Source organism: Perognathus longimembris, chromosome 3, assembly GCF_023159225.1.
Source record: "Perognathus longimembris pacificus isolate PPM17 chromosome 3, ASM2315922v1, whole genome shotgun sequence".
Lineage (NCBI taxonomy): Eukaryota > Metazoa > Chordata > Mammalia > Rodentia > Heteromyidae > Perognathus > Perognathus longimembris.
The window spans coordinates 32,240,936-32,263,387 of record NC_063163.1 but is presented as its reverse complement, the minus strand read 5'-3'; the positions used below and the strand labels follow the sequence as shown (position 1 = coordinate 32,263,387).

General features: G+C 37.9%; 1 protein-coding gene across 1 annotated transcript in view; it reads right to left on the bottom strand.

Moving 5' to 3' along the window:
• The window catches only part of Diaph3 (diaphanous related formin 3), a 433,505-nt gene that overhangs the window by 378,404 nt on the left and 32,649 nt on the right, over positions 1-22,452 (bottom strand). Inside the window, exon 3 of the mRNA XM_048341270.1 lies at positions 6,843-7,019. Within this exon, the coding sequence (XP_048197227.1) occupies positions 6,843-7,019 (177 nt within the window). The remainder of the gene's footprint in view (positions 1-6,842; positions 7,020-22,452) is intronic.

The window sequence follows — 22,452 nt, the reverse complement described above, 5'->3', positions numbered from 1 at the left end:
TTGAAGTATAACTGAAGTACACAAAGAACTTCAATTATAGCTATGATGGCATTTATTATATTATTTTCTATACTTTTGATATGCCTGAAGTACTTTATAATTGGAAAAATATTTCTGAATATAATTTTATGTTATACACAGAAATTTTTTGATAACAAACATGAACACCTTCATATTATCTGTATTGCTTTCCCTCACTAAAAAGTCAAATATATATTATATATATAAAATGTACTATATGTATATTATATACAGTATATATAATATATTACAGCAGGTCATCTAAGCTCTTAATGCCAGGAGAGACTTCAAATACACACATAAAAAATGATGGTGGCATTTTACAAATATGCTTTCTCCTATATTACAATAGTCTGATAAATATCTTCCCAGAAAATGAGTACAGCATCACTATTAAGTTATAAGTACTTGGAGCAATTTTATTAGACCATTTTTCCACACTTAGCACAATTCTGGACAGGGATTCCACAATTTCATTTCTGTCAGAATGACTCTGATTATCATGGGCGCTCATTTAATGCCTGATAATGATGGCATCCTGACAGATGACCTTTCTTACATAGTTTTCATCCCCACAACAGACAATGAAAGTGAGAAAATGAAAAAAGGTATAAATGGGATGAAAAATCTCTTCGACTCATTAATGTTTTTGTGTTATTGGTCAGACTATGAAATAAAGCTATTCTCCATTTAATCTTAGGATCTAAAAGTGAAGGAAAAGATAGCATCTCAGGAATCTCCTGAGCACTGACAGCTCACACCTGTAAATTCTAGTACTTTACAAACTGGGCTTGTGGATCATGGTCCCAGGACAGCCTTCGCAAAAAAAGTTTACAAGATTCAATCTCACAGTAGCTAACATGGAAGCACAAGTCTGTCATCTCAGCTACAACAGAAAACATACAATAGGAAGACTGTAGTCCAGGGGACCCTATCTCAAAAGATCTAGTGTCAAAAAGAACAATAGGTACATGTAGCTCAGAAGCAGAGCACTCCTGACTAGCAAGCGGAAGGCCCACAGTTCAATTCCAATGTGACCAAAACGGAAAAATCTTAATCCTTAGGAAGTCTCCCTAATCCACAAACATTTGTTTGGAATTATAATAAATATTCATGGAGTAATGTAGCAGAGACAGATATCAAAACAAAAAAGTAAATAAATGTCTTAAAAATTCCCACTGAGCAGCTCTGAGAGGCCAGTTAACTGTAACTAAGTCTGGAGGAGTATAAAAAGATAGGAAAGACTAGTATTTAGGCTAAGACACAGTATGAGAAAGAATTCTCAAATAGAGGAGTGGAGAGATGAATAGAAAAGACCACTGTAACAATCTAATACCAAAAGCTTGTGGAGAAACATTATCAGAAATAATAAGGACAACACCAATGTGTTCATGTTACCAAGCAGAACCTAAATTTCATTATGAGCTTTCCCCCCCTCAACAGAGAACTATAGAAGTATTTGTTATTGTTATTTGATGTGTTCAGTGTCTGATGTAATGGCATGTAACATCTTTTCCGGAGCTGGATTAGAGCTGTTCTTCTATAGAAGATTTAGGAAGGTATTTGAATGTATGAGTCAGTCTCCAACAGGGCTCAAACATGCCTGGAGTACACAGAGTATGAAGACAATGCAGGAAGGTGCTACAAAGAGGAAATAAAAGATAGAAGAGGAAACATAGAAACAACTAGCTAGGATGAAAATCAGGAAGAGAAAAAGGAAGGAGACATGAGATATGCCAACAAGAGGAAATGTCCCCTCATGTCCCACATTGCAAAGAAGATTGGATTATTAAAAAAAAACATTTATAGCCACACACTGGTAGCTCACACCTATAATCCTAGCTACTGAGGCTGAGATCTGAGGATCACAGTTCAAAGTCAGCCTGCGCGGGAAAGTCTGTGATACCCTTATTTCTGGAAGAAGAGTTGGGCTCAAAGTGGTAGAGAACTAGCTTTCAGCAAAAGAAAAATTGAGGGATAGGACCCAGGCCCTGAGTTCAAGCCCCATGACTGACAGGAGGAAAACAACCATTTATAGTTACACAGGTACACTTCTGAAACAAAGTCATAAAAATTAAAAACTTGGTAGAAACAACCAAAGGAAATAGCCAGAGTAAACTACACCTTACAGAAGGCAGGATTCAGAGCAGTCAAGAGAAAAAGATAAAACACATGAATAACGCATGGATCTCAGAGAAGATTCAGGCCTGAACCATCTAAAAAGTACTGCAAGTGAAAGGTAATGCCAGCAATGGCAAGGCTGCTCATGGAAGACAGGGCCAGACAAAGGAGAAGTCACCAGTGACATGAGAATTACAAGTGAGAGTAGGGAGAAAACAGGGTTATAACAGCAGAGTAACAAAGTATCAGCATTTGCCTGCCAAAATGGCCCTCAAAAACAGACCTCCATCCTAATCCCTAGATCCCATTAATATGTTATATTACATAGCTAAAGGGGCTGTGCACATATAATTAAGGTGATGGACCATAAAACATAAAATCATCTTAATTATCTGGTTGAGCTTCTTCTATTATGAGCCCTTGAAAGAAGAGAATTTCCTCTGGATAGAGAGAAGATTGACACATCAGGAGACAGCAGATAAATCCTGAGATATAGGATCACAGATACAGGACTGGAGATAGGCCTGCAGAAACAAAGAACAGGCCCAGCTTATTATAGTCAGCAACGACACATCCCATAATTGCAAGGGTCTGATTCTGCCAACAACTTGAATGAATTTGAAAAACCCTTCATAAATAAAGCCTCCACTAAAACCCTGGCCAACTACCACTGACTTTGGCCTTATAAAACCTACAGAATCAGCTGGGGATATGGCCTAGTGGCAAGAGTGCTTGCCTCGTATACATGAGGCCCTGGGTTCGATTCCCCAGCACCACATATACAGAAAATGGCCAGAAGTGGCGCTGTGGCTCAAGTGGCAGAGTGCTAGCCTTGAGCAAAAACAAGCCAAGGACAGTAATCAGGCCCTGAGTCTAAGCCCCAGGACTGGTTAAAAAATAAAATAAAAAATAAAAAATGAATGAAAACCTATAGAATCAATAGAGCCAATCCGGATTTCCAATCTCACAACTCTAATTCATTTAGTTTCTTTTAAATCCTTCCATCTGCAGTAATTTCTTACAATAGTACTATATTGGAGACTAATCTAACACCCTACATACAGCACCAACAGCAGGCTATAAACACCCAAAGCTAGCAGGTATTTGCTCCTTCTATCCAATTCAATCCTGGAGGAGACAACTTCTATCTACTGAGGAAGAAAGAAAAGCAAGGAGAGGAAAACAGAAGCCAAGTACTCCCATGAAAGCCCCAACTGCAAACTCCAATACAGCAAGCTCACAAGAGGTAAAGGAGGAAGTAAGTATTCTTTGGGTGCCACTAATTTGTTTGTATTAGGCTAGAGATTTTATTTGAAGCTAACAGGAAAGGTCTGGAGCCAGCCTGAGATTTTACCTAGGATCAAGAAAAACGAAGTTAAGAGGCCTGGTTTAAAGACAGAACAACTAGAATAAACAAATAAAGTTTACCCTGTGTCAGCCTTGCCTACTTTATTCAAAAACAGATGTCTACAAAAAGTACACGAGAAACCACCACTGAAACTAATTTCAGAAATCAACATTGTATAAGTAGTGTCAAATAAAACTATTTCTTATATTGAAGATTCATGGAGAAATCAAGATGGGCATTCAGCTAAAAATACAGCTTAAGCCCAAAAACAAACAGGGAGGAAACCCTTCAGAAGAATAACTAAAAAGTTATGACTACTTTAGGAAAGTACATGGAAGCTAGAATATTACAGAGACCAAGTAAATCAATCTCCTAAGTAAAATGAGTAAAAAATGTTGAAGTACTATACTGCTCTTTGCATTCATTAAGTAATCAAGTAAGCACAATCTTTCAAAAAGACTTGTCTTAAGAAGGGAAAAGAGGTGCTCTTCAAAACAAAGCTTTTACTTCACAGAAAAATTAAATACTTCTGATAATTGGTAAATAAGAATAATCATTTTTAAAACTGCACAATATCAAAACAAAAAACAGACATACAATTTTTAAATAGTATGAAATCTCTGATGGAACAAATGACAAAAGGTCATAACTGCTGGTGACTGAAATTCTTTTTGAAGTTGCACATGGTAGGCAAATACTATATAACTAGGTTACAATCCTAGACCTTGGTTTTTTAAGATAGTCTCCATATATATATCTCTAACTGGCCTTGAACGCACTATGTAGCTCTGGGTAGCTTTGAAATGCTGTCAAATAGATTAAAATTGTATAAGTGATTTGGCATGATTATTTAAAAAGCATTCTGCAATCACTTTAAAAATGCCTACATGCATCTGTCCTGATAGTATATCTGATAGTTTTCTTCCTCCTCTAAGAGAAATAAAATACTAAACTACATTCAGTACTCACTAGGTAGTTATTCTTTTTTTTTTTTTTTTTTTTTTTTTTTTGGCCAGTCCTGGGCCTTGGACTCAGGGCCTGAGCACTGTCCCTGGCTTCCTTTTGCTCAAGGCTAGCACTCTGCCACTTGAGCCACAGCGCCACTTCTGGCCATTTTCTGTATATGTGGTGCTGGGGAATCGAACCCAGGGCCTCATGTATACGAGGCAAGCTCTCTTGCCACTAGGCCATATCCCCAGCCTGGTAGTTATTCTTTTAACTACTTGTAATTAAAAAAAAAAAAATGTGATCTCCACAAATGTTAAAGATCAGTAGGATACTTACGCAGATGGCACCCACATTTATGATTTTTTTTAAAAGCCAGGTAACCACAAGTATATGGCAATCACAACTATAAAAGTACAATTCCAAAATTTCACAGATAGGGTACATATAGGCCACATATAGTTCATACATGACAGTTCTCACAGGTAGTACACAAAAAGGGAGCCTTGTCATACAAGCTTCATTGACAGTAACACAGAGCAGCATGAAGAAGTATTGTTTTCTTTGTTCTTGGATGAAATTATAGAGGCCTGTGGTGCCAAGAGTGAAACAATAACACATGGGCAGTTAACAAACCAAAAGTAGCATCTTATTAAGAGGTGGTATGATAGATGAGCTTCCCAAGCTCAGTTTTTGCAAAAAACAATGATATATATAGTATATATAGAGATCTGTCTCTATGTATATATACATATACAGATAGAGCCTTAGGAATCATGGACACTTCTTAAAAACCCTATGAAGACAGAAATTAGTCATTTCATTCTCTCTATAGTCTTCCATGTTAACACTGTATACAAATATTGTGATAAATAGAGAAAAAGGCAAGAAAATACAGATACATTGTGTAGTCCATCTGATTAGAATAGCAAGGAATATTTCTCAGATTCAAGAAAATATATAACACTTCCGATTGGCATATGAAATCCTTTCATAAACTGTCCCTAGTTATTATCTCAATCTAATTTTTCTGACCTAGTTTTGGTCCCTCCTGAAGCTGTTTTTTTTCTAGCTCAACTGATCTTTGTTCACTGCTATTTCCTCCATCTCAAAAGACAACCCTCCCCTTTACTAATCCAAATCCTGGATTAAGACTTGGCCCTCATTCACCTTCTCTGCTGAATTTCCCTAAACTACTATAACAGCTTACCTATTGTTGTTTCCTGTGAAGCTAATTAGAAATCTCAAAAATTAAAGTTGGTTCTTCATACTCTGAACTTATAAAAAAAAACCTTAATTATTAAATACTACCTTCTGGCATTTCTCACTCATTTAATTTTTTAAATTTTAGACTTAAATCCTCGGAGATAAGCAACTTGAAAGTAGGAGGTATATGTATAAATAAATCTGCTTAGACAGAATTAGCATTCATTTGTGGCAAATGGTTTAAATATACTTAATACATGTGAGTTATTGGTCAAATCAGTTCAGTCAGCTTAAATACCAGAAAAAGAATCAAAGAATCAATCACAGTTAAGAACTAACTGAAGAAAGTCTTTCCCAAAGGACACTATGTGCCTCTACCAGAAAAGGAGAAAGTTCACACAGTGAGAATTGAGAAAGGAATAAAACATTGTCAAATTAAAAAACACACTCGAAGAAAGCAGCAAAACACAGTGATCATCTTTTAAAAGCCAAATGAACTTGGATTGGACCATGTAGATAATCTACTCTAAAGACAGAAATACACCATTTGATGCTTCAAAGTGTTTGTTTTTATATACTCTAAGATTTTTCTTCAGACCTTTATTTTTGTTATCCAAAAGCAATCTATCAACCACATATGATGACACAGACCAATAATCCCAGCACTCACAAAGCAAACTCAAAACTTTATGAGTTCAAAGACAGTCTAAACTACATAGTGAGACCCTGTCTCAAAAACAGGGGGGAAAAAAAATACATAGCTGAAGTGCTATCTTAAATGAAACCTGTAATAATTCTATGGACCAAGAACATTAACATAAATAAACATAAATCATATTAATGGAACCATTATGTTATTGGAACATGAGTTCCATTCCATGAACATTAATCTCAGCACAAGCTAAGATTTCCTCAAACATTTTTTGAAGAATCAAAATTCACTGGGCCAGGTGGAGCTGGTATGTAATCCTACCTATTCAGGAAGCTGAGAATTGAGGAGTATGGCTAAAAGCCAGCCCTAGGCAGAAAAGCCCAAGAGACTCTTATCACCAATTAACTAGCAAAAACCTGAAATTAGAGGTATGGCTCAAGTAGTAGAGTGCCAACCTTGAGTAAAAAAGCCAAGAAAGATGGAAGCCTTAATTCTAAGTCCCAGTGCCTGCATTAAAGGAAAAAATAAAAGAAAAACTCAAATTCTTACCATCATCTTTTCAAAGAGTTTTAAGACTTCGCTCTCTGACAGTGGCTTTGGGATGTTTTCCGTCATCTCTGATGACATCGATGAGTACTCAGTGCTTGCAAACACAGATTTTAGATTCGGAAGAGGAGGTTTTTCTTTCTTGCTTCCTGGCATCCTTATGCTTGCAAATTTATCAAGCTACAAAGAAAGAATACATGTCAGCATTTCTTCTCTCAACATATACCACATTACCAACACTGAAGGGGAGAGAGGGGAGCAGGACCAATCATATTATATCTGTAATTTTGTCAAAAGGCATTCAGAATTAAAGTTCTTAAAGTCAGTAACAAAAAAGTGTAACTGTCCTATATAAAGGCAAAAGAGATATCACACAATCTCCAAAGATTTCTCTTAATTTTAAAGGCATAAAATTATACATTTGAAGTTCTAGTGACAAGTGGCCTTCGCTATACAGATTACCAAACTAAGGCATTTTACAAAAGAAAGTCAGTTAAGGTCCTGCCCTCACCTATCTCAAGGCTCTTCTTTTTCAAATGCTCTAAATGCCTAGAGAGAGGAATAATGGATGGAATTTAAGAATTTTAAGAAGTGAATTTTACTTGTATCATCACAGCTTTTTAGTCTGATAAGACATTCTCTTTGCCCAGGTTGGGCTGTATCTGAGCTTCCTGAGCACAAGAGAATACAGTTGCTAAAACTTTAGGAAATAAATTTATGTTTTTTGTTTCCTACAACAAAATCAAATAGCTTGCTTGTTTTATTTGTTTGCTTGGTATGGGAGATTTATTCCAATTTCTGCTAGAATCATAAAGAACCAAGACATCAGGAAGTAAAACAAAATATCTTATGTAAATATGAGGCCAAATAGCTTGTTGATATTTTTAAATGTGTGGGTGTTAGGTTGAAAACCTAATTCATTCAAAATTGTTTGATTTTTTTACAAGTTTTATTGCTCACAAAGAATCAGACTTTTTCAAGACTCATAATTTTCAACAACCAAAAGGACCAAAACTCTTAAAGTAGGTACTGAGACAGAATATATTGTTAAATCAGTGATTCTGTAAACTGTTCATCATCTCCTGAGATATTATGCTATTGTTTTCACCATAAAATGTGCAAGATGTAGACTAGAATGACTAATCATAGCAGCAACCAGCCACTGATGGCTATTGAATTAAGTTAAATAATATGGACAAGTTAGTAATTCCTTAACTGCTCTAGAAAAATTTCAAGTGTACAAGAATCATCTAGATAGTGGCTATCATTATTGGTCAAAGCATATATAGAACATGTCTATTAGCACATAAACTTCTATTAGTGCTAATCTGACTCCTAACATCTAAATTTAAATGGACAATAAGTCATAGTACTGATGAGTTAATTCACTAAAAAGAAAAATAGGAGTTCCTAGTTGGAAGGCAGATATCTGGGGATCACAACTGCATGTCAGCTCAGGAAGAAGGAAATTCATAAGACGTCATCTCAACAAATGGCTGGGATCAGTGGTGCATACCCATTATTCCAGCTACAAGGAAGCAGAATACTGAGTACAGTGATGATCACCTGTCATCCCCAAGAACACAGGAAAGGACAAATAGGAAGATAGCAGCCCAGGCCAGACTGCACATAAAATGAAACCATATTTTAAAAAGAACCAATACAAAAAGGGGCTAATGAATACAGCTCGAGTAGAGTGCTTGCCTAGCAAGTGTGAGGCCTAGAGTTCAGTTGCCAATACCACAAAAAACAGGATATGCTCAACTAATAAGATACAGCTATGAAGAGAATGTTTACCATTAAAAACAGGCCCCCACATTTACTATGATGAAAATGTCTAGGAAAAATACCAAATACCACACTTATATTTGGTCCATCTAATACCATCTAAACAAAGTTCTAGGAATATGGCAACTTCCTGGAAATTTTAGAAAGTGGTTTCAATACAATTTTAAAAAGTAGTTTCTTCCCAAGATATAAAACAAACCAGAAAATATTTTTCAAAAATTATGTGATTCAATTTTTTAATGAAATAGAGGAAGCAATCCTGAAATGCATATGCAACAATAAAAGACCTAGAATAGCAAAAACAATCCTAAGCAGAAAGAACGATGCTGGAGGAATTACAATACCCAACTTCAAGCTGTATTATAAAGCTATAGTAATAAAAACAGCTTGGTATTGGCACTGGAACAGGCCTGAAGACCAATGGAACAGAATTGAAGACCCAGAAATGAACCCACAGAACTACGCCTACTTAATCTTTGATAAAGGAGCTAAAACAATAGTCTGGAAGAAAGCCTCTTTAAGAAATGGTGCTGGAAAAACTGGTTCAACACATGAACAAACTAAAACTAGATCCTTATATATCACCCTGCACCAAAATCAATTCCAAATGGATTAAAGACCTCAAAATCAAAACAGACACCCTGAAAACACTAAAGGAAGGAGTAGGAGAAACACTTGGGCTCCTTGGCACAGGATGGAACTTCCTGAACAAAGACCCAGAAAGGCTACAAATCAAAGAAAGGTTGGACAAATGGGACTACATCAAACTACAGAGCTTCTGCAGGGCAAAGGACATAGTTCGCAAGATAAACAGAAAGCCCACAGATTGGGAGAAGAACTTTACCGGCCATTCAACAGACAAAGGCCTCATATCTAAAATATATGCAGAACTAAAAAAATCACCTTCATCCAAAACAAAACTGCAAAGAATCAATAGCCCCCTCATCAAGTGGGCTAAAGACTTAAAAAGAGACTTCTCTGATGAGGAAATGAGAATGGCCAAGAGACATATGAAAAAGTGCTCTATGTCACTGGCCATAAAAGAAATGCAAATCAAAACAACATTGAGATTCCATCTCACCCCAGTAAGAATGTCCTATATCAAGAAAATTAAAAATAACAACTGTTGGAGGGGATGTGGCCCAAAGAGAACCCTACTTCATTGTTGGTGGGAATGTAAACTGGTTCAGCCACTCTGGAAAGCGGTATGGAGATTCCTCAGAAGGCTAAACATGGAGCTCCCCTATGGCCCGGCAGCCCCACTTTTGGGTATCTATCCAAAAGACCACAAACAAAATCATACTAAAACCACCAGCACAACAATGTTCATTGCAGCACAATTTGTCATAGCTAGAATCTGGAACCGACCCAGATGCCCCTCAGTAGACAAATGGATCAGGAAAATGTGGTACATATACACAATGGAATTTTATGCCTCTATCGGAAAGAATGGCATTGTCCCATTCGTAAGGAAATGGAAGGACTTGGAAAAAGTTATACTAAGTGAAGTGAGCCAGACCCAAAGAAACATGGACTCTATGGTCTCCCTTATAGGGAATAATTAGTACAGGTTTAGGCAAGTCACAGCAGAGATCACAGGAGCCCAATAGCTATACCCTTATGAGCACATAAGATAATGCTAAGTGAAATGAACTCCATGTATGGAAACGATTGTTATATCACAGTTGTAACTACTTTCAATGTGCCATATGTAACTGTAGCCTCTATTATTGATGATATGCCTGTATCACCTTCCTGTAGTTGTACCTACACTATCTCTGTGTCTTATCTGAGTATATTGGAAACCAGATATACTGGTATTAGAACTAGCAAATTGGAAGGGAACACCAAAATCGAGAGACACAGGGTAAAAAAAAGACAAACAACTACAAAAGCAATGCTTACAAACTGTTTGGTGAAAATGAACTGAACAACTGAACAACTCATGGGGGGAAGGGAAAGGGGGAAGGAGGTGAGGGGAATGAGGGACAAGGTAACAAACAGTACAAGAATTGTATCTAATGCCTAATGTATGAAACTGTAACCTCTCTGTAATTCAGTTTGATAATTAAAAAAATATATATAAAAATTATGTGTTTTCAACCCTTCAGAAAAGTTTAAGGCTTTTTAATAAAGAATTTTTAAATAAATAAATAAAGCTAAGGCCCAAAAAATAATGAATACTGAGAAGTAACGTGTCCTTATTTGTCTCCACTGATTGTCAAAATAAATACAATAAGAGTAAAGGAAGCAACCACATTTTTAATAGTTGGACTGCCATGGGTGACAATCCAATTTCTTGTGAAATTATTAGTAACAATTTGATGGTGGTTGCTCCCAGGGGGGATTAGAATTTTTATTATAAAGCCTCAGCCATACATTAAGCTTATTCCCACCTACCAATTCTCCCTTAGGTCTTAGTCATTTGAAGTTGAGACTGTGCCAATGGCTGGAGCAGAGCAGGAAACCTTAGCAAGAATTCTCTTGAGTCATGTGAAGTCTCTAGCAACTGCAAACAGCTACCTTCCAAGATGGTAGACAAGGCAAAAGACCTGAGGAGAACCAATCATGTTTCATGCCTTCAGAGAGTATTAGACAGGTGCTTTCTGAAAGACAAGGGCAAGACTGCTCCAAAAGAATGTTCTGATTAAACAGAGGGAGAAATGTGGAACTGGAAACAGAAAGAAAACTCTCAATCCTAAAAATGGACATCAGAACTTAAAAGCAGAAAAAAATATCTCAGATTGAAGGGCTGGTAGTTCAGTTGTCAAGTCATAAATAGACAGCCAGATGCTCAATAATACTCAGATCCCAAGCCCTCAAAACGTGTGAGGCCACAGATGAGTTGAATCAAAACCAAAGAAGCAGCAAAGCCTAGCTTAGCTCAACTGGAGATCAAACTGACTTGCCTGCCCACCAATTCTAGCAGCACACAGGAGAAACATTGCATACTTTCATTTTTACTATACTTCAATCAAATGTCGAGACAAACAAAAGAGAATGGAAATATGACCCACCATCCAAAAGAAAGAGTATTACCAGACAGGCAGTTTATACTGCTAAAGGATATAATGAGAAAAGTAGTTGGACACGGTGAGTAAGAGATGGGGAATTTGTTTCAGGAGTAAAAAGTAATTGGAGTCTAGAAGCATAAATGAAAGCAAGAATGTTATACAGCAAGAAAAAAGAACACAAGGAAATCCACACAGTTAACTACTATAGTATGAAATATACAGAGCAAAACAAAGAAGTAAAGGTAAAGAAATATTCATCGTATAGAAGAAAAATTATATATCATGACAGCTACCTTCTCACAAGAAGCAAAGGCAGCTGTGCTGAAAGACAATGGAACAGAAACTCCAGAGTCTGTAGGACACATTACAATTCTGGGATTCTATATAAAGTGAATAAACTTTTCCTAAATAGGAACCAAATAATTACACTTACAAACAAACTAAGCTGAGAGAATCTACCTCCAGCAGACCTCTACTAAGTGTTAAACAAGTTTTTCAGGATAAGGAAAACTGATACTACTATATGGAATCTCAGATCCATGAAAAGAAATGAAGAGCATGGAAAATGTATTAGATGCTGGTGTTATCAGATAAATATATGATTTACAATCAAGTGGAGAAAAGCACATAAACAGGTAATTATATAGCTATATAGAAATGCAGAAAGGGGTATGTACTAGAAGGGGAACATCAAAAAGGTGAGACAAAGGATAAAGGGCAAACCAATGCTTCAGCAATACTCACAAGACAATATGTTGGAAATCAACTATACAACTGCAGGGAGTGGGGAATGGGGAGGAGGGAAGGTGGGAGAAAAAAATGAGGCAATAGGTAACAAGGTTGACAAGACTGTACTCACTACCTTACATGTGTAACTGTAACTCCTCTGTATATCACCTTGACAATAAAATTAAACCATATATATATATATATATATACATATGTATATAAAGCCAAAAAATGAGTGGCTTCAAATGAGTGGCTTTAAATTACCAAACACTGACATTCTCTATAACCAACAAATTACCTTTACATGATACATGTCCACTGGTGACTGTTACTGTAAGGATTTCTACTATAATTATGATTATTTGTTTCAAAACACTAGGAGACACCAAGTGACATGGAACTAGTTATACTCTCCATCTTCTGAGTCACATTTTACAGAGTGTCTTGATTTCTGTACAGTAAAATCAATGCGTAACTGTGACTCCTCACATGCAACAAGTGTAACTTCATTAGTACGCCAAACTTATGATGACATGAAATTAAGCAAAATATAACTAATGCAGCATCAATACTAAAAATATAAACATGTCAGTAAGTGAGAAGAGTAGTCTGAAGCACAAGGTAAATGTATAACCTAGTGCTCTCTAAGTCAGAGCATTTCATAAAATGCTAGTTTTCACAAAAACAGTGTCTTTTAATATAAGAATCTCTAAAAATTATTTTAAAATAATAGTGATAGCAATAACGGTACCTGAATGTGGAAACAAAGCACTAGATTGAATACATTTATTTAATCCTTATAACGAAGAAACTACATAAAGGATATGACCCAAAACACTCTTTTACATTAAAATTTCATAGTATTTGGCCTATAGAATAGCACAAAGCAAAGAAAAACTATTGTGCCAGCAGTATAATTACACTTATATCAGTAGATAATATAATAGTAAAAATAATAAAGTAGAATTAGCATATCTCTTCAGCATGCTTACCACCTAAATTCTGAGATTTGATTTTTAACCAAAAGGTAAAGAAAATTTGTACCTCATCACTCACTATATGGTTGGCCAAAGACAAGACAGAAAAATTTAGCATAATTTTCTTCTAGCTTCTAAATCTACCAAAAAGGTAGTGAGCACATAAAGATCAATGTTTAATTCTTTCAATGTAATGCTTTACTCTCCCCGACTTGAAGATAAAAGACAAAATAAAGGAACCTAGAAGGAAAATACAATTCTCCTTTCTCTACCCACGTAGTAAATTCAATCAAGCTTCAAGAAAAACAGACCCAGAAACATGCTGCTCTCCAGAGCACTCCAATTCCACAACATCGAGGCACTATTACAAAGTCTGCTTGTATTGGAGACTCACATTTTTTAAATTGTACTGCTATGATTCCATTCACAAATGAAAAAATGCATTTCCTAATTCATCTCTCACATGCAATTTTCTTTTAAAGCAAGGCAAACTGGAGCACACAAACTTTAAGAATACCTTTGTCCAGAAAAATAGAAATTCTCATCCTTTTGACTACAGGTGATACATTGGCTGAGGGTAGTCCATATGTTTTACAGTTAATGTTGTTGTCATATAAAATGTCCTAGTCTCAAATGGAATTATTTTAAAGTCAAGCTGAAAATACAATTCAAACTGGTTGATGAATGGGTTAATAAACACTTAAGACTGGGGGAATTGTGTTCTAATGATATTTGGAGGTGATACAACCACATTAATTAAGAAGGCTTTGACTGTGTCTGGGGTACACTAAGTTTTATAAATTAATATCACTTATCTTCAGGGGAAGTTAAATGAGCACCCTACTGAGTATTATCTCATACTGAGTAATCATACTGATAATCAGTAATGACAGCTTAAATAAAATTAATTAAACAAAAACACGCTCTAAAAAAAACTATCTGGATTTTTAGCTACAGTATAACAGGCAATAATGAAAACTCAGTGTTTAGGGTTTTCATTAATAAAGCATTGTAAATACCAACAGAGCAGTGGGGTTTTGATATAAAAGAAAACATAGAATAATTATTAGTCATCTTATAATTCCACTAGCCAGTGAAAAGTCACATATGATCATAAACATACTTCCTTAAAACTAAAAAAGGAGACTTATCAAACAAACACAAGTTCCTTCTAATTACAGAACCAATTCCAACCAAACGCATACCTGAAATATAGACTCAAGTATTTTGCTTAAAATTGCCAATGAAACAATTCCTATTGTAATTTAGAGGGCACTGATCTAACAAAGCAGTTTGGCTTTCTAATTACCTTTATTCCAAAGCAGGCAACTTGCTGATTAAAACCAGGGCTCCAGAATCTGACTTCTGCATTCTGCCCAACCAACCACTTGCTACTGTTACCATAACCCATGTCATCTACTTGTGGTGACAGTAAGAATCACAGAGAAGTATCAGCAGGAAATAAAACTGTTCCCCCTTTCAGCAACAGGTGACTTACTTCTTCAAGTAAAGTGGCACCTGCACCAGCACCATAGTGTTACAGCACACAGTACTTTCTCCTCCTATGACTTTTCAAATGACATAAAAATCCATAATCTTCTGAGAGTTGGTGGCTTGTGACTGTAATCTTAGCTTGCTACGCAAGAGACTGAAGTCTGAGGATCACAGATGGCAGTTCAAAGCCACCTCAGGCAGGAAAGTCCAAGAGATTCTTATCTCCAGTAAACTATTCAGAAAAAAAAAGCCAAAAGTGGCTCTGTCCCCTCAACAAGTGGGCAAAAGACTTAAAAAGAGACTTCTCTGATAAGGAAATGAGAATGGCCAAGAGACATATGAAAAAGTGCTCTATGTCACTGGCCATAAAAGAAATGCAAATCAAAACAACATTGAGATTCCACCTCACCACAGTAAGAATGTCCTTTATCAAGAAAACTAACAATAACAAATGTTGGAGGGGATGTGGCCAAAAGGGAACCCTACTTCATTGTTGGTGGGAATGTAAACTGGTTCAGCCACTCTGGAAAGTGGTATGGAGATTCCTCAGAAGGCTAAACATTAGAGCTCCCCTATGACCCAGCAGCCCCACTTTTGGGCATCTACCCAAAAGACCACAAATAAGAAGCCACCAGCACAACAATGTTCATTGCAGCGCAATTTGTCATAGCTAAACTATGGAGCCAACCCAGATGCCCATCAGTAGACGAATGGATCAGGAAAATGTGGTACATATACACAATGGAATTTTATGCCTCTATCAGAAAGAATGACATTGCCCCATTCGTAAGGGAATGGAAGAACTTGGAAAAAAAATTATACTAAGTGAAGTGAGCCAGACCCAAAGAAACATGGACTCTATGGTTTCCCTCATAGGGAATAATTAGCACAGGTTTAGGCTAGTCACAGCAGAGGATCACAAGAGCCTAATAGCTATGCCCCTATGAACACATAAGATGATGCTAAGTGAAATGAACTCCATGTAATGGAAACGAGTATTATATCACTGTTGTAATTACTTTCAACATGCCATGTGAAACCATAGCTTCTTTTGTTGATGATCCTCTTGTATTCCCTTCCTGTGGTTGTACCCACACTACCACTGTATCTCATCTGACTACACTGGATACTGTATATACTGGCATTAGAACTAGGAAAGTGAAAGGGAATATCAAAATCGAGAGACAAAGGATAAAAAGACAAATGACTCCAAAAGCAATACTTGCAAAACCATTTGGTGTAAACCAACTGAACAACTCATGAAGGGGAGAGGGAGAGGGGTAGGGGAGGGGGAGTGAGGGAGGAAGTAACAAACAGTACAAGAAATGTACCCAAGGCCTAATGTATGAAACTGTAAACCCTCTGTACATCACTTTGACAATTAAAAAAAAAGTGGCTCTGTGGTTCAAATGGTAGAGAGCTCGCCTTGAACACAAAGAGGCTTTCTTAGGGATAGTGGCCAAGCCCTGAGCTCAAACCTAGGACCAGGAAAAAAAAAAAAAAAAGAAACTATAATCATTTCATTCATTCTGTAATTGCTAACTTTTTCCTACTACACTTAAGAGCCTCAGTTAAGGCAAACCATCAGATATCTTAGTCACTGTGGAATCCAGGCTCTAGAATGACCCCAATAATCTTGATTTGTGCAACCAATAGGCAATAGTAGAAATTACAGAAAATGACAAACAAAATTAGACTGGATAATAAAAGATATTTGAGGGGGCTGGGGATATAGCCTAGTGGCAAGAGTGCCTGCCTCGGATACACGAGGCCCTAGGTTCGATTCCCCAGCACCACATATACAGAAAATGGCCAGAAGCGGCGCCGTGGCTCAAGTGGCAGAGTGCTAGCCTTGAGCAGGAAGAAGCCAGGGACAGTGCTCAGGCCCTGAGTCCAAGGCCCAGGACTGGCCAAAAAAAAAAAAAGATATTTGAGCTTCTGTCTTACTCCCTCTTGGATCACTCACTCTAAAATATGTCAGCTTCCCAGGTATACAAGAATTCAAGAGTAAAGCACACATGACAAGGACCAAGACCTCCAACAACAGAAAAAAGTTCCTAGCTACTCAGAAGGCTAATGTCAGGAAGATTACAGTTCAAGGCCAACCAGGTAAAAAGTTTATAAGACCTCATCTCAATCAATAGCTTATCCTAGTAAGTGAAACATGTTTGTTATTTCAACTGAAAGTCTAAATAAGAGGACCATGGTGCAAGTCAGCCAGGACAAAAAGGAAGACCATATCTCAAAAACAGCCAGACTATGGGCTGGGGATATAGCCTAGTGGCAAGAGTGCCTGCCTCGGATACACGAGGCCCTAGGTTCGATTCCCCAGCACCACATATGCAGAAAACGGCCAGAAGCGGCGCTGTGGCTCAAGTGGCAGAGTGCTAGCCTTGAGCGGGAAGAAGCCAGGGACAGTGCTCAGGCCCTGAGTCCAAGGCCCAGGACTGGCCAAAAAAAAAAAAAAAAAACAGCCAGACTAACACCAGTCCCAATGGAGGCAAAGCATCTGTCCAGCAACCTAACAGAGCCCCCAGTTCAAACACCAGTACCACCAGGAGAGAGAAAGAAGGAGAAAGAGAGACAGACAGACAGACAGAGACAGAGACAGAGAAGTGATCTCTTGCCAACAGCCACGACAGAGACAGAGAGAGAGAAGTGATCTCTTGCCAACAGCCATGTGGGTGAATCATCTTGGAAGTGACAGTCAAGCATTTAGATGACTATAGCTTGCAGCTTCATGAGAGATCCTAAGCAAGAATTACCCAGAGAAGCAACCTCACTGACCCTCAGAGGCTGAGTCCTTTGCTGAAAGGACTTGAGCTAGCATTCAAGTGGTACCTACTAAACTTATGAATAGACAAGTACTGAAGGATCAAAATATATAAAATGTGGTGCCATTTCTTTAGATGCTTACCATATGGGGGAAAGGTATGTAATAATTAATTATAACTTAGGGTGAAATGTTTTAAGTGACCCCAGGAAAAAAACATAATTATCAACAGAAAGGAATGATTGATTCAGGGAAAAAAGCCCCTCAAGAAAGACTTTGAAATAGGTTATATGAATGAACCTAGAACAAGGTGAGCCAAGCTCAAAGAGGCAAACAATGCATGTTTTTTCTCATATGCACAAGCTAGAGCAAAACTAACTGGGATACTATAAAAACAGCACTCCAGGCATTCACACACAGTGAGACCAAAGGAGGATACCCTTAGGAGAGGAACACAAAGGTACAATGCCTGTGTACTTCCAATCATATAAAACAATATTACTGAAATGAACTCCAGAAAATAGAAACAAAAGGTTCTTTTCTTTATTTTTTTGTTTTATTTTTTTTGTCCTGTTTGTTCATTTATCTGTCTTTGGGGAGGGTAAGAGGAAGCACAGAAATGGAGGGACAAAGAGTGAACAAATGCAGCAGTATAGTGGCACCCATTAGACACTATGTTGAAATGAACTATACAAATTGTGGGTGGGAACTGAGGGGGAAAACTGGGAGAGAGTGAGGGAAAGGGTGACATTGTCCTAAAAAGAAATGTACTCATTACCTGACTTGTGTAACTGCTCTGTACAACACCTTTATAATAACAATTTTACAAAAGGAAAAGAAAAAAAAGAATTATAAGACAATGTATGTTGCCAACTAGGCTGTGAGCCTCTCTGTCTTAGTGGCTACTAAAGTCACTGACATATTGTCACTGCTGGATGCAAAACTAGCTCTTAGTTCCTTCAGATGTGAAAAAAAAATCCCTGTCTTAGGCCACATCTTATCTTACAGTAAGAATTCCTATTAACCACTTCAACATCCTCAATGACACAAAAAGCCTTCTTCAGTTCTTAATGTGGAATTAAGTAAAATTTGTAAAAAGTTCCTTAGTTAAAGGTGTCTTCGAAAAGAGAACGTATTGTTTCTGTCCCCAAATACTTCATCTATGTAAAATAATTTATTCACATTAACATCTCATGTGATTTGAGAATCATTCTTAATCACTCTCTGAAATTTTCTTTAATGGCTCAAAAACAAATTCCAATGTGCATTCTCTAGCCACCTGCCACGACATGAACGGCACATTGCAACACTGCATAGAGAGGAACAAGAGTGTGTTCCCTAAAATCAACACCACCTTACCCATCAAGAGGGAACTACCCAGGAAATGGATAACTGCTCCATCAGCCTACAGATGACTGAAACTTGAGCTGACATCTTTTTTTTTTTGGGGGGGGGGTGGGGTGGGGGTGGGAGCAGTCCTGGGCATTGAACTCAGGGCCTGAGCACTGTCCCTGGTTTTGGGGGGGTTTTTTGCTCAAGGCTAGCACTCTGGCACTTGAGCCACAGCGCCACTTCTGGCCATTTTCTATATATGTGGTGCTGAGGAATTGAACCCAGGGCTTCATGTATACGAGGCAAGCACTCTTGCCACTAGGCCATATTCCCAGCCCCTTGAGCTGACATCTTGATGATTCATAGTGGAACCATCTTACTATGTTGTTTCCCACTATGAAAACTGAGTGTGTCTTAAAACACTAAGTCTCAAGAACAACTGTTACATAGTAATGGACAGTTAATCTGGAACTCATCAAATGTTTTTAAATATATGTTTAAATATGTTTTTAAATATAACTTAAAAACATATACTGTAATATGGAGGTCTGATATGGTCAGTGCCATCATTGGCTGCTGAGGGGTAGCAGATTGACTCTAACTCAGATTAATTAAAGAGAGCAGAAGCCGACTCCATCTTCACTAAGATCTCCCCCCCTCCCCCCAATCCAGGGAAGTTCCCCTTCATTGTGATAAGATTGTGTAAACTGCTTGAGTTCCACCTGAGTAGTGGAACATTCAAGGTTAAACCTGTGCCCTCCCATGAGTAGGCCTATCCACCCTGCATCATGGGAGCCCCACCAAATCCGTGTGCCAAGTCTAACTAAAATGATAGGTTGGTTCAAACAGTTTCTATGAGGCAGATTGTAACTCCACTGGCTACCTGCGTGTGACCTGTCATGCTCTGTAAGTGTTGTAACCTCATTGGCCACCTGCATGTGGCAAGCTTGACCATGTGGTGTTTGCCTTTATAACCAGACCCCGAGCGTGGCCAGGGGCGTGTGGTCCCAGCTCCTGAGTCTTGGCCGTGACCCTGGCCGGACAGTATACATTTTACTTCCCCAATAAATCAATCTTTTTACTTAAGACTGTCTCTGAATGGTGGACTCTTAGAGGGATGGGGGATTCCCCCCCCCTTGAACCCCATTACATTGTGGTACCCTCCCTTGGAGGGACCCCATTACATATACAATAACAAGGAAAGCATTAAAGTAAAATAGGATTATCACATATTAAACTAAATCTGAATATAGTAATAGGCTGTTTTTCACTGTTGCATTAAATAACAAGGGATAACTGCAAATATAATTTCAACACAATACTGAATATAAACCAGTTTTGAAATATCTCTAATAACTTTAATGTACTTCATTATAGTTGGTGATAAAGTCCTAAGGCACACACTGTTGTGGCAATATTTTTGTTGTTGTTATTGATGTTACACTGATGGTTTTATTTTCCTATATTCAGAATTTAAAAAATAGTAAATTTCACTTAAAGGCTGAGAATAAAGGTTTAATCTTTTTGTCAAGGACACCATGAGTTCTGCTGTAGTTCCTGGGGTGGTGCATAGACCTAGGTTAAGAACCCAGTAGGTGAATACAAAATGGGAACAGAAACAGTGCCAGAAAAGCAGTAACTCACATTCTAAGGCCTTCAGGTAATCTGTGGGAGGGATGGAAGACCTACACTTGAGACCAACAAGGAGGAAACAACAGGCTACATACTCAGTCTGTTTATGCTTCAAAAAAAACCCTGGAAGCTTTTGAAGGAAGAAGCTACTAGGAAAAATAAAGCCAACAAAGAACATCTAGGTTTCAATTACAGTAAGAGGAATGAAAATGTTAGAACATAACAGACTTTGAATCCTAAAGGGCAAAGTAGGAGGGTCTAGGAAGCCCAGAGGAGTTAAGACATCAGATTTAGTGAATAAAGGGACTTGAATAGAGAAAGACGAAAAGGAGTTCTTATTACTTACATGAAAAGCAACTTCTTATGTGATTTATGTTAGATGAAAGATGATCTGAATTGTAAAAAAACATATGGATTATACATTATTAATTTATATTCGTTGTCTGTAATGACCAGCAGGGCAAGAAGCCACACCCCACGCTGGAGTCACTGCTATGTGGCTCTTCAAGTGGGCTGGGACGCTGAAGGGGGCGGGGTCAGGGCCGTTGGAGCAGGGGGTATGGCAGCAGATTAGATAGATAGATAGATAGATAGATAGATAGATAGATAGATAGATAGATAGATAGATAGATAGATACATGTGCTGGTGTGGGTGAGGGTGCCTAGGTGCGATATGTGTGGCATGTGTGTGGAGAGGGAGAGAGATAGTGTGTGTGGAGTTAGAAAGGAGAGAGGGAAGATGGAAGAATCAAGAAGTGCCTACTGGAGGGGAGGGGCGGAGTAGAGCTGAGCTGAGCTGAGAGGTGCCTGAGCCTGCCCAAGAGGCCTGTGAGGTGGAGAGGCCTGAGGCCCACAGAGAAGCCTTGAGACCCGAGGCCTGAGGAAAGGGGAGGCCTGCAAGAAGGAGGAATGGAAAGAAGCTTGCTCCCTTGGAGGTTTGGAGGTTGAGGCTGCTCTAGGTTCTAGGTTTGGGGTTCTGGGTTTTGGGTAGTTAGCCCAGGACAAGGTAGTCACAGGCCAGTATCTGGAGGTTGAGGCTGGGCTTTGGGTTGTAAATAAAGCTCCTTTGTAAATAAAACTCCTTTGCCACTTTTGGCTGTAGCTCTGTGGATTTTTCTAGCTCTCAGGTCATTAAAGTCCCTACTGCTCTAAATCTAGTATAGGCCACTTGGATTATTATTACAGCCTTTTAATCAACTGCCAAGTCTTTGTTAATGCTTTAGCCATATCCATTTATCCACACCACTCCAAGCAATTCTCTATAAAGATATCATTTTTACTTTACTGAAAACACAAATCTACTTATGATCTTCACTCCTTTTTAAGCCCTGCCCAAATTTCCCCAATACTCAGCAGCTGAAATCCAAGAGTTTTACCGATTCTAATGTCAACCTCGAACTGAATCAAACTTCCTTATCAGAATAAAACTCTTCAACATCTACATCCTTCTATCATGAGACCTACATGTAATGAAAACCTAGAATATACTACATATGTATATGATGTTCCCTCTGTCTAGAAGTTTGCACCTCAATCTCTTTATGTGGAAGAAAAGCCACACAAGATCTTGCTAACTTTTTGCCCAAACTGGCTTCAGTATTCCTCTTTGCCCAATAATTTAAGTATTATTAATAGTACATACTTGAAGGAAATACAAATTTGATGGCTAAATACATACTACACTACCTTTTATAAAGGCATAGCACACTATTATCCATATATAAGTACCATCTGAAGACAACTGTTTCCCAACTGCCAACCCGATGTGCTCCTACTAGGAATCCATTCTGTTGGTGTTCAGGAAGTAAATGTATTACAGGATTTTTTAAAAGATCACAACTGCCAGCCTGGCTTCCAACTAGACATTCAAAACT